Source organism: Balearica regulorum, chromosome 2 (genome assembly GCF_011004875.1).
Source record: "Balearica regulorum gibbericeps isolate bBalReg1 chromosome 2, bBalReg1.pri, whole genome shotgun sequence".
NCBI lineage: Eukaryota > Metazoa > Chordata > Aves > Gruiformes > Gruidae > Balearica > Balearica regulorum.
In genome coordinates, this window is record NC_046185.1 from 130,537,855 (window position 1) to 130,550,614 (window position 12,760).

The 12,760-nt window shown below is 41.0% G+C and overlaps 1 protein-coding gene across 10 annotated transcripts in view; it reads right to left on the bottom strand.

Annotated features, from left to right (window-relative positions):
* The window catches only part of CREB5 (cAMP responsive element binding protein 5), a 261,523-nt gene that overhangs the window by 166,965 nt on the left and 81,798 nt on the right, over window positions 1-12,760 (bottom strand). For all 10 annotated transcript variants that reach the window (XR_012834091.1, XM_075745918.1, XM_075745916.1 and 7 more), the window contains one exon: window positions 8,164-8,336. Coding sequence is in view for 9 of the 10 variants with exons in the window: in XM_075745918.1 (XP_075602033.1) it covers window positions 8,164-8,336 (173 nt within the window). In the remaining variant the exon portion in view is untranslated. The remainder of the gene's footprint in view (window positions 1-8,163; window positions 8,337-12,760) is intronic.

Sequence of the window (12,760 nt, forward strand, 5' to 3'; positions counted from 1 at the left end):
ATGCTATGGTTAAAGAACTAGATAAAAGTAACATAATCTAAATCAGAATTCCCCAGGAAGTATATACAATTCTCTAAAGACTATCAAATAAGCTAGGAATTTGGATTTCACTCATTTGGAGAATTGTCCACTGAAAACATTTTATTACCTCGCCAAGTTTTTATGGACCCTATCAGAACAGCTGCGATTCACTTCACTTGCAGCAGAGGAAGCTGGTAATAGCTCCAAGATTGCCCCCTTCATTTCATAAACCAATTAGGACCTGGATCCTACAACTGGAGTAACACAACCCCTTCTTTTACTGGCAAAATTCCACTTCATTTATGTGAGCTCAGAATAAAGGTCTCTGTTGGCAGAATACAGATGCTCACAGCAGCGAATGTTTCTAAAACACACTCTCTAGTTTGTTCCTTCTTCCGAGGAACACTCTTCCTGCACTCATCTAAATAAATTCTCAATCTACCTGCAGGTTTTGTCTAGTCACCAGCTCCTAGCAATTTGTTACTAAACATTGCTAAGAGAATTTAAAATTATGATTTACCATGTGGAACTTTGCCAGAAGGTCTCCAAAATGACAGATTTATTTAAAATATTTTTCCCTCTAAATCAAGCATAATTTCATTGGTTTAAAAGAAGTCATTTTGGTGATGTTGTCATCTTAGATTTATCTATGCTTTTGATTTAAATTATATCGGGGTTTTGGTGTGGGGTTTGTTGGGTTTTTTTCAAATGCATATTTGGCCTGTCCATAAGTATAAACAAAACCATTTATATGCCTTACATGAGACCATACTGTACCACTGATTTCTAAAACTCAACTCATCAATTAATAAGGAGGCCCACTTTTACAGGTGGTAAAATAGGTTCCATCCACTTTATGCAGTCTATAATTTCCGTGTTTTCCCCCAGGCATTTTTCTCTGAACTATTGTCACTGGTTTTTAGCCAGGTACCAGCTGGTAAAAAAAAAAAGAAATAAAATTAACATTTCCCTAACTTATAGTAGTTTACTAACTTATAGTATGTTTTTATATCCCTTTGAAAGTGTTCAAAACATACACTGGCAAGACAAACAATGCAAAATCAAGGTGGTTTCTGTTCACCCCATCAATGACAATTCCCTTACTGAAACAGATACAAACATAACTTCCTAGCGAGCAACTAAATTTTCATCAGAGTTCTTCGCACATAAAGCTCTTCACTTATACTCCATCATTATAGCCGTTGTGCCACCCCCAGCAAACATTTAAGCCCTTCTCTGAACTAACATGGTGTGAGGCAACATCCCAAAGCTTGCTCCTTCTCTGGAACCTGCAAATTACTCTCTTAAAAAGAAAAGAAATAATAAAAAAAAAAAATTTAAAAAAAAAGCCTTACACCACACAAAGTCTATATTGTTTGAGTTAGTGTTTTACTGCGGCTTAGTTACCTGTCAAACAGGCTGACACTTGGATAAAACACACGCTGGAATCATGCATCAGGGCATGTTAAGTGCAAACCTGTGATGAAGAGCAGAGCTATGTGATTCGGCTGTGCAGAGCTCTACTGATCATTTCTGGTCTAGGAAAGCTTCATCCGTCAAGTCAAACTCACTGCAACTCTGAGATCCTCTTCCATCCAAAAATGATTTTACATCTGTTTTAGTTCAAAGAGTCATATAAATCAGAAGCTCTGACTATAAATTTTGATGACACCTTTAAAGAAGATTTATACAGTGTGTATTATATATATATATATACGAGAGGTACATAAGAGATACCAACCACTAAAATTAAGCAATCAGTGCTGTATTCTCCAAGTTCTGTATATCATACTTAAATCCTATTTATGACTTACTCTGATGTGAGAGCCAGCCTATGCCTATGAAAGCTCACTATGTCTGTTAAGATACAGTTATGGGTGCAGTACACTACTCTGACCTTGCTTTCCTATAGTTCTTGGGTGGGATGAGCTTTCCAGAACGGAAATATCACGATCTATTTCTCAGAAACCACTCATATAAGGATTGGCTTGAGCGTGGTTTCGCTACCTATCTGAAACAACCATCGGGAGAGGGAGAGGGCTGGTTTCTCTCCATAATAAAAGACAACAATCCCAGTAAGAGTCAGTGGCCAGCAAGTTGCACAATATCCCTGACGCTTTTTTTTCAGTGCTGTTGGTGTGAACAAGCAACATTTCTAATAAGCTTAGGACTTTTGTCAAGTAGAAAGTATGAGGGATAAGATACTGCCTTCATTAATAAATTTAACCAACATGTGTAACAAGCACGTAACTTTCAGGATTATAGTTGACTTCAAGGCAGATAAGAAACACACTAAACCGTCTCCATTCCTGGTTGACAGGCTATTTATTACCTGGCTAATGATCCTCCTTTCAGTCCCCTGAAAGTCATCTTGATATATGTCAGTACTTTCCAATCCCTCCTTAGACCTTACAGCAAGAAAGAGTTTTTGGGAAGGCACGAGAGCATGTGGTTGGGGATAGAAGGGAGATGTCGTCAACAATCACCCCTTTGTGCTGTGTCTGACACACAGACCGGTGCCGTTTGCTCAATTTCTTCCTGACTCAGCAGTGACTCAGCAGCTCCTGTACATGCCGATGCAAACAACAACAGGGGAGGCTGGGGAGCAGACAGAGCTTCCAAACGTCACACAGAGCGGCACGGTTCGGTCTGCAAGTCAATGTGTGGACCTGGGCAGCAGCTAGCTAAAAGGGATGAAATGGCTTGAGAGGATCCATCTATCAGACTCCATTTTCTCCTCCATCACCCTGTCTACTAGCCATAAGCTATGAGAGAACTTGTTTCTGTGAATGGCTCACTTGTAATAATTTCCTAAGTAATTCACCTGAGCTTCCCAGGCACTCGTGGCTGCTGTGCACATACGGCTAGATGGGATTCTATGTTAAGGTTGGCCAAGGTCAATGTAGTAGAAGGCACTACAGAAAACATGTATTAGCATGAACAGAAGAACAAGAAGGAGGAGCATTAAACAGGGAACAAAGCCCAACTTTGAGTACAAAGACAGAAATATTTGGACAGAATGACACTGTCAGATGCTCTCTCTTCCCACCTCTTCCTTTTCCTCCCCTTCCAGTGATCTAACTGACGTTCTTACATCCTGCATAACCAAGGCTACGGAATGGACCTGATCAAGCAACCAAGAGGTCATTTGATACTTCATCTCTCACTGCACATTTCTTCTCATCTCACAACATACTGTGGTGCTTCAGTTCAAATACATGAGTTGGAACAGAGGCTTTTATCCCAGGTTTCCTGGAAAGGGAACTGGTCTTTGAATTTAATAAAAGCACATCATTCCATGGCCTCTTTGATGCCTCAACTCCTCTAACTTACTAGGAGCTTAAAGAGAGACTGTCTTTGGCACGTACAAAGACCCTTCTGATTTACCAGCCTATTCCAAGTGCCTTCCCAGAACTAGTTGCATTATGGAACGGTTTCTGCCCATGAACGTCTCTTACACGAGTCTTTTCTGTTTCCTCAAGCTATAAAGAATGATAGCAGGATATTCTAAGAACTCAACCAGCAGCTGCAGTATCAGATAGCTTGCTGCTATGGTAAAACTCCTGTGCTTGCCAGAGAAGAGCCCTGTCCTTCTGCCATCTCGGGTCCCTCAGATTAAGACTACAGCTGAGAAGTTTTTTTTCATTTTCCAAATCCCCAAGGCCAGTCACAATGAGTCTGCCCCTCCTTGTGTCACCGAACTTTTGTTAGTCCCATTACATGCAGTTTTCATGAGCACTCCATTTCCCATGCCCCTCTGCTTGGAAAGCATTCAACCCCATGAAAAGATGATAAACTGGAAACAGAGAGAGACGTGTGGCATCATGAGAGGGAAGAGAGAGAAACAGGAAGGAAACGTGTAGGTGTTAAAATGAATGCTGCATGTGGGGACTGAAAGGCTGTCCTCCCACTGGTACCATGATTCTTCAGTACATAAAGGCACCAGAGGCATCTTCCAAAACCCTTTTGTTGCTTTCTCCTACCTGCTTGCATTTCACCAAATGTGGTTGCAATTTTTCCCTTCTGATGCTGTGCCAGAAGACCATGTTATCTTGATTAAAATGCTCTACAACACTTTGAAAACAGATAATCTACATCACATGGTTAGTGCTCTATGTCCACTCTGGAGCCTGAGTTCACTGAACCTGGACTCGCATCTCCCTCTCCACTTACTACAGTGTTAACAACTTGCTGGATCTGGGACAACCCTGAATCCCCATGTTCCCTGTCAGCTACAGAGTTGTACTAGTGAGTTTCAAGCTGGAATAATTACTAGCCATGTCTGCTACTCGCTTGAAAAACAGCAGCAGGTTGCCTTCTCCAGGAAAGCAGAGCTATTAGGCTGCAGCCACCTACAGTCTTTGCTGGTCTGAAAAAGACATCCTATCTAGCAAAAGATATGCCCAGATAAAGCAACCACTGTACTGTGTTGTCACCAATTTGTCTGACCATAATTTTCACATGCATTGCTGAATACTCAGTCACTGTAAAAAATGGAGTTATTTAAAAAAAAGAAGACAAACATTGCTATTGTACAGCCTAGTTCAGAGTCCCATATCTTGAGCTGATTCAGCTTATCTGCCTTTCTATACCTTTGAGAAATGTATGTCTTATATCATTTTTTCTCCTCTTCCTCCATATGCCTTACTGCTTTTCCTCCATGTATCTTATCTCCAAATGATGTGCTATTAATCAGCCAAAGACACCCTTCACTGCTAAGTGTTCCTCAACTGATTTTTCGTCAGCACAAGTAGTTACTAGTTACAGCATTCCTCCCACATGCTAAAGGCTTGGCGGGGGGGGGGGGGGGGGGGGGGGGGGGGGGGGGGGGGGGGGCGGGGGCGGTGAGGAGGGATAGCAAGGAGGTTAGAGACTGCCTGACCGCATAAATACTATCTGGGACCTTTATACGAACCTGCCAGTTTGCTGCAATGATAATGTTGCTGTTTGTTCTCAACCAGGTACATGGTGGGAGGAAAGTGGGGCTGCACCCTGTCTTATTTTTTAAGTTATTAACCTTCATGCTCTTCCCTTTTTCTGATTAATCTGGCAGGATGCCTGTTCAGTAGTAGCTGAAGCTTAATACCTGAAACAATGTGTGTATATACACTGTGCCAGTAAGGCTTGCCCAACAACCCTCATTCTGTCATGTTTTCCCATGCCTTGTGTCAATATCTCATTTTATATGCAAGCCCCCAAAGCCAGAGGAGGGGGTAGGGGAAAAAAAAAAAAAGAGAGAGGGAGGGATAGAGGGAGAGGGAAGAAAAAAGAGAAGGAGAGAGGAAAAAGTAGGAAAAAAATACATCCCTCGGGAACATCAGCTGCTGTGAACTCACCCACTCCTCACCATGAAACGAGCTGTGTGCGGGCACAGGTGGGTCCCATTCTCTGTTACTGGAGCACAGCTTACGAGCAGGGTCTAAATGAAGACTTTCATTGCTGTTCTCTGTTTTCATTGGAGTACGGCCATCACAAACATTTGCAGGTGGCTTGGCCATAGTCTGACACTAAAATATTTGTGGTTGTGATAAAAATCAGAATATTGCTACAAGATGGTTCTATATAACCTTTAGGGCTTGATCCTGGTCCTACAGAACTAGCTCAATGAGAGTTTTACCCAGTTGCTCTCTGCTGTTTTTATTGTTCATTAAAAGGCATATTCCCTGGCATAATTCTTCATGGTGAGGACTCATCTACCCTTTGGGGCAGCTTCAGATGTTTTTTTAAAAAAGGGGGAACCCAACCCAAACCCACTGATTTGAGCACCTCAGAACATGGGCTTGTTAAAAAGCTGAACCATCTCAACTTTGTAAGGCCAAACCAAAACCACCAAACGTTGCAGAACTCAAACATTTTCTGAATCCATCTGGATTTTTCTTCAGTTGCCTAATATCGAAACCATTGTCCAGTCTGTATTCCTTGTGAATGAGTCCTGGATATAATTCTTAGCACGTTGAGAAGGATAAGATGAAGATAAATGGAAATGACAAGATATGTTCTTTGAATAAATAAAACAGGCACCACAGGGAAAAGACTGAAGGAAAAGAAGACAAACAAGGATGCTCAACACTTTGGCAAGTAGATGAAGTCCAAAATGCAGCAATTATCTCCTAGGACACACCATGAACAAAAAACAAAACCTCCTAGGAAGAGGGAAGAATGGGGAACAGAGTATGCTGGAGGTCACACCATAAGTCCCATTCACACACCAACTCACACAGAGACTAAAATGCTGACAATTGCCTCCCAATAGAGCAGCTTTAGACTCAGACTTAAGAAATGTTTGTGTGATTCAGTCACAGGGGAGAATTAAGATATGTCATGACAAAGTTTCCCAAACGAGACACTCACCACTGACTAGGAAATAGGCCTTTTTATCGTCAACCCCTCCAACTTCGGAGATTCTAATCACCATGGCCCCGAACCAACGCAAACCTAAAACCTGACTGACAGGGTCTTGCAAAACCACATGCAGTTTTTTTCTCATTATATAGAAACAATTGTTTGGAAGCCAAGTACAGTCCCATATAAAACACCTCACCACTGAGTATTAAAAGTTGTTTGATTTTTTTTTTTTAATTAGGATCATAATTACCGCCAGACCTATTAAGTCACAATTTGAACTGGAGCTTAATCACCCTTAACCTAAATAATGGCATTAGCTGTTTCTCTTTCTAAAACTAAAAAATAAACTGTTTCATCCTCCCTCCTTTTCTCCCAGCCCCCTGTCTTTGAGCAGAATGGGACATAGATAAGACAACAACTTTCTTGGATTCACAGGCAATGGTACTGCACGTGAAATCTCAGTGAACACTGTGTTTTGTCAATACGCAACACATACAAAGGCACATCTATCAAATATGTTTATCTTACGCATACTATCAGACTTCTACTTTAAGAACCAAATCCTGAAATAGCAGTAAAAAGGAAAGTAGAGGAGCTTTGCCAGGAGCACAGAACTGGGGCAGCGGATGGAATCTATGTCCTGTGCATGGCTGGGTAACTCTTACAGAGCAGTCAGTGCTGTGGGCCATCCTTGCCACCACAGCACTGGGAGATGGAGAGCTTGTGGTCTATATCCTGCCCCAGCCATCAGGAATATTGAAAGAAAACTTAAGAATAACTAGATTTTGAGTTTTCAATTCCAGTATTTCACTTTTTGGTTTTACTTTGAAGAGACTGCAAGTTGCTCATCAATTATTTATACAATGACTGGGTACAGAGACTGCTTTTGCACTTATCATATAATAGATGTGACCAAATTACAAATGACAGATAATGAATCTAGACTGCTGCTTCATTCTCAGTCCACTGATCTACCTTTTAACCCATATGTTTTCATACATAAACCCGCCCAAATTATCAATCAATCAGAGTTGTGTGACAAAAAAAAAGTGCCCTAAAACCATCTGGGCAGTTTCTGTATAGTTGAAAATAAGTTATTGTGATTTATAAGGACCTCGTGTTTGCTGGAAGTAACCAAGTGTACAAGACACGTATGTTTTTGTACATGCAGTTCTCCAAACATGAGCACACAATCAGCATTCAAACCAATATAATAAGCATCCATATTGTCAATCTATGCGAATAAGTATCAATCCATCATCACAAATTGAGCAACTGCTCACAGAGGTGGCTGTGCCAAACTCCGTTTATCTTGATGGTCTTTTTATTTTGTCTTCTAGCATTCCTCAATTAACCAGAGTACCTAGGAAATAGCCTAATCCCACTGAGCACCGAGAATTCCCGTTGAAGGAAATGAAAGGATCAGCCACAGAAATACTCTGCCTTTCTTCCCAGAGCAGTTATAGAAACAACATGAACTTTGAATGTAAGCAGATAAAAACAAAAAACAGGACTTTCCTGTAAATACAGCACTCTGGCCCTTTTGAACCAAAGCGCCAGGTCTGGAGTAGATGTAGTATCCTGGCCATTCCCCCCACAGTCTGCAACGCATGTTGCAGGGGTCCTTGCCGCATGCTGGCAGGATCAAGTGCAAGCTCCATAACCTCAAGAACCACGAGGACAACATCTGGTCCTGCATGCAGCTGAACCTTAAGAACCATGAGGACAACGTCTGGTCCTACATGCAGCTACTGGAGCCAGAAAACTGGTGAAATGAGAAAATAGAAATGGATTTACCCAATCTGTCGATTTGTGGAAGGTGCTTGCGTAATGACCGAACTGGACTGTGGAGACGGCATGGCTTGTTGAATCACAACGCTGGTGTCGTGGTTTGGCATCCGTGTATTTGTCAGCTGGTGAGATCCAGGTCCTGCCATTGCTCCTCCAACTGTGTTATGCATGGAGATATTCTGTGAAAAGAAGGGAAATGGGGGATGGTGGAGGAAAATGAAAAAGAAATAAATGTCTTATCTTGGGTTTGTGTTCTATAGCAATACAATTAGAAATCTGAAAGTATCAACAATATGAAAAGTTACTGACTCTTGGTAAATCCCAAGTCAATAGATCTTGTTGTAAACAACAACGATAAAGAAATGAAAAATAACTATTTACTTTTACAGGGCAATATAAATGGAAAAATACCCACAAGTTGACTAATCACTCTTCTGTGATTCTGACTCGTGATTTATAATGGGGATATTTAGCACATATTCTCCTAACTGAAGGTGATATATATTTTGTTTGAAAATTACTTCTGTGGTGAGTGCATGGCACCTTGATTTACTACATGGGTTGTTTACTGTGTACTAGGTCTGCTTAGACTGACAAGCAAATCAAGTTTTATAGTCCCAAAGTAGCACACAGTACATGGTACGTCACGAAACAGCCATTTCTATTAGCCTCCGTATATTTTGTAGAGCAATAATATCCCAGAGGCCTAGAATAATAGCACTGTATTTGCACATATATAACCTCTGCTTCAGGTAACTTGGAGCCCTTAAAAAGTTCTTTTAAAAAAAAAAGTTCATGTTCACAGAAAACTCATATCCACAGAGCAAACAAGCCACAAGAGACCAGGATACTACTGAGGAAGGAACCCTGGAATAAAACTTCTCTCCTTTTATCTCTACATGCACAATACACACTGCTGCTAAACCACAGAGTTTGACTTCGCCCACGTTTAAAAACAAACAAAACTCTCAAGCCAGAGATAACTCACAGTGTATATACATATGAAAAACATGGTAACCTTGAGAGCATTATTTTTCCTATCAGGCATCAATGTGTGGACTGTTAGCAGTAAGAGGAAAAGAAACTTTCCATTGTCACGTCATGCTAGGCTGAGGAAAAGGGGAAAAATATCCCACTTTTACACACACACTCTGCCACCAAAACTCATGCAAAGCATTTTCCTGACCACTGCAATACTCAGGATTGAAAACTAAAGTTAAATTTCATTCAGAATTCCAATTTATTAGCCAATTTGTCTAGGAAACACAAAAAACCCCCACAAGATAATCACAGATACAGCTGGTGAGAAAGGAAACTAGAGCTCTGCTCAAATGTGGAGGACAGAAGAGGCAGAAACATTTTGAATCCCAGACCTAAAAGAAAGATTGCGTTCTGAACCAAAACAAGAATAAACCCTTTAGATGACATTCTTAATGGAAAAGGAGCCAACAATTAGAGGACCCACACTAAAGGACTTCACTGTCATCCCCCTGTCTCCCAATTCTTACATATTTCAGGTGATTTCCCAGGCTGGTGTGGACATAGGGATCTGTCTATATCTTTTACAGGACCTCGTTCAGTCTTCATAAACATATAAAGAGGCAGAGGTGCTGCCTACAGACACATGGTTAGACCACTCACCCAATATGAAGAAGACCCAGCTTTGAGTTCATGTTCTAGTAAATAATTCATACAGTATGAATCAGGGCCAGCAGCAGAACAGCCAGTTTGCACTTAAGAGCATGGATTGCAAGAGGAAGCCAGACCGAGGACTTTAACAGTAATTTTTCATAGCCCAGTAGTATGCCGTGACCATCAGGCAAAAAGAGAGAATAACCTTAGATACATGGAATCTTTTCCAAATGAAGTTCTCCCTCACCTACCACATTCCTATAGTAATGTCGCTTCTTCAATGGATTAGTGTTTTCTGATGAAAAACTGTTCTGTTAAAAAAATAAATTTTATATATATACATACATGTCCAAATCTAGTTCAGAATTCAAAACCACACTGACTTTTTGATCATTAAAAGATTTTGCAAAACTAGGTCTAATAATCTATCCATCTGCAAGTAAATCTTTTAGCACTATCACTTCCTAAACCTTCCCTTTTATATTAAATGCATGTGTTTCAATTAAAACCTATCTATATGTGATATTGACTTGTTTCAAAGTTCACCCTCATTTAATTTCTCCTTTACACTGCCTCCACAGTTTCTGAATCCTTCTGACTATTTCTGGTTTGCCTGTTTGCTTTCAGTAGTACGTTTATCAGAGCACATACTAAATTGCAAGGGTATACAGTACTTGCACCTCTGCGTCCATAGAGGAGCAACAAAGAAGAAAAGCATTGGTCACCCACAATGAGTTTACTCCACTGTGCTACACAACTGCCTCCTGCCATTGCCAGCACAGATCTTCTGCCTGCACACACATGCCTTGCTTCCAAAGAGGGCTGGCTGTCTGCACAAAGTCAGAGCATTGGCATGAAACTGTCCAGGATTCAGAAAGCCTTTCTCTAGATTACAGACTCCAGACCACCGATTTCCGAGAGCCACAGAACACTGATCTGCTACATGGAAGGATCTTTAAAGTAAACATGGATGGTGCCATGAGTCCATGAGGACTGGGAAAGGACAGGATGTAAATCCCTCATGAACTTTAGACAAGTGGGACCCCAGCATTTGCTCAGATTTTGACTGGATTTTGTTGTAACATGGCAGGGCAGAACTTAAAGATTTGGTATCAGATTCCTATGCTCCTAGATTCAGTATTGCCATTTTCTTCTTCTGTTTCCTTTTTTCTCCCATAATTCAAGACCTCTGTGAGATACAAGTGGTATGAAAAATTTTGTTTGCACACACAACACGCTAGCTTACATGCACAAACTTGTAATGCTGTTTCAAAATTTTAACCATTTCCAATAGACTGTATGTTTTCAGAAAGCAGGCTGAATTTGTGATGCATGGAAAGCAAAAACAGAATGAAAACCTGTCAATGCATCCCGATGTCCATTCTTCTCAGAAACGCAAGTGCTGTTGTTGGGCAGAAACTATACCTTTATATTACGCTGCCAACAGAAAGCCTAAGATTTTCCAACAAAATGTCAAACTCAGCATGACTCTCACATTCAGAAGAAAAGGATTTGGCAATATCAGAATAATTTACATAAGTGAGATGCTTGTGAATTTACAGAAACGTTTAAGCAAGTTCATACTTAAATGACGATGCCTATGCTATGCTTTGAAAGACGGCAGGAAGGTAATGCACAATAGATCTGACACTAAGCCTATCTGATCTAGTCATATGCATCATGACATGCAGAATGACTCTATATCACCAGCATATCAAGACTAGGCTCGCTGCAAGTCTGATGTAGACTGTCTTCAGAACTCCCATAATGGCCTTGCCTGCATTGAGCTCTGCACTTGATTCTCAATGGATCTGGGTAGGATATTAATGTGCTCCTTGCAGACTCAACTTTAGGCCCTTATAGAAACAGGACAAATTCAGCAACATTTGCTGAAACCAAGACCTCCACTTTATCTTTGAACTGTTATTTGGCTAGGCTGCTTCCAGCTCTACTTTTAAGGAGTTCTGCATGCTCTCCAACCAGGGATCTCACTTTGACTCCCTTTTTCATTCTCCTCCAGCTCTTAAGCCAATGGTTAAAACCAATTGCTACTACGTGCCGGGAGCTCCCAGCACACCAACTCAGAGGAGGAGTTGACAGGAGTCATGATGCAGACAGAGCTCCCTCTCTGCTTTTAACACTCCCAAGACCTATCCATGCTCTCTCAGCGTAGGACACACACACGCAGAGTTTCTCAGAGATCTTCACAACTGTTCTTGCATTAGAAGCATTAGAAGAGGGCATATGAGCTTATTATAACTATTCATTTTATTAAACTGAACCTAAATGTTTGCACAGGGAACAGGCCACTCACATGCCAGTAGTTGTAGAGACACGAAAGACATCCCCTGCCCTTAAGATTCATTTAATGGACCTTAATTAAGATCCAATAAATTAAGAGAAATTTATTTCCTCTAAGACTAAGTTTCATTCTCACCAAAGTTCCCAGTCATTCTCACTGAAGCAGAAACTAGGATTCTAACACTGAAGAATTTTATAGAAATGCTCCCCTCGCCCATGTGCTCATACTGTACTCTCCAGCAGTATTTAACATTCAAATAAATAAAAGAAAAACACAACAAGGCATATCCACAAACCACTTTTAAATCAACGTGCTCATTCTCAACCTTTCCAGCTGCAAGAGGAAAGGGAATAGGCCATCATCAGTTTGACTCCTCCCCAGTTACCCTGTATTCCCCATTTTAGCTTCAGACTTTCAAGAAAACGTTTGAGCATTTTTCTCCCACATGCAACCATTTAACTTTGGATAGGCAACACGCTTCTTTTTTCTAAAGGCTAAAAACTTCTTGAAGTCATGCTTCCATGTTCTGGTGGAGAGGATTACACATCACTCCACAAGAACACACACCCTGTTGGCAAGCGCAGCACAGAAATGACGGCTTCACAGACGCGGGTGAAATACACCCCATGACTCCAGGCAGTCACCATTTCCACTAAACCCCGGTTCTTC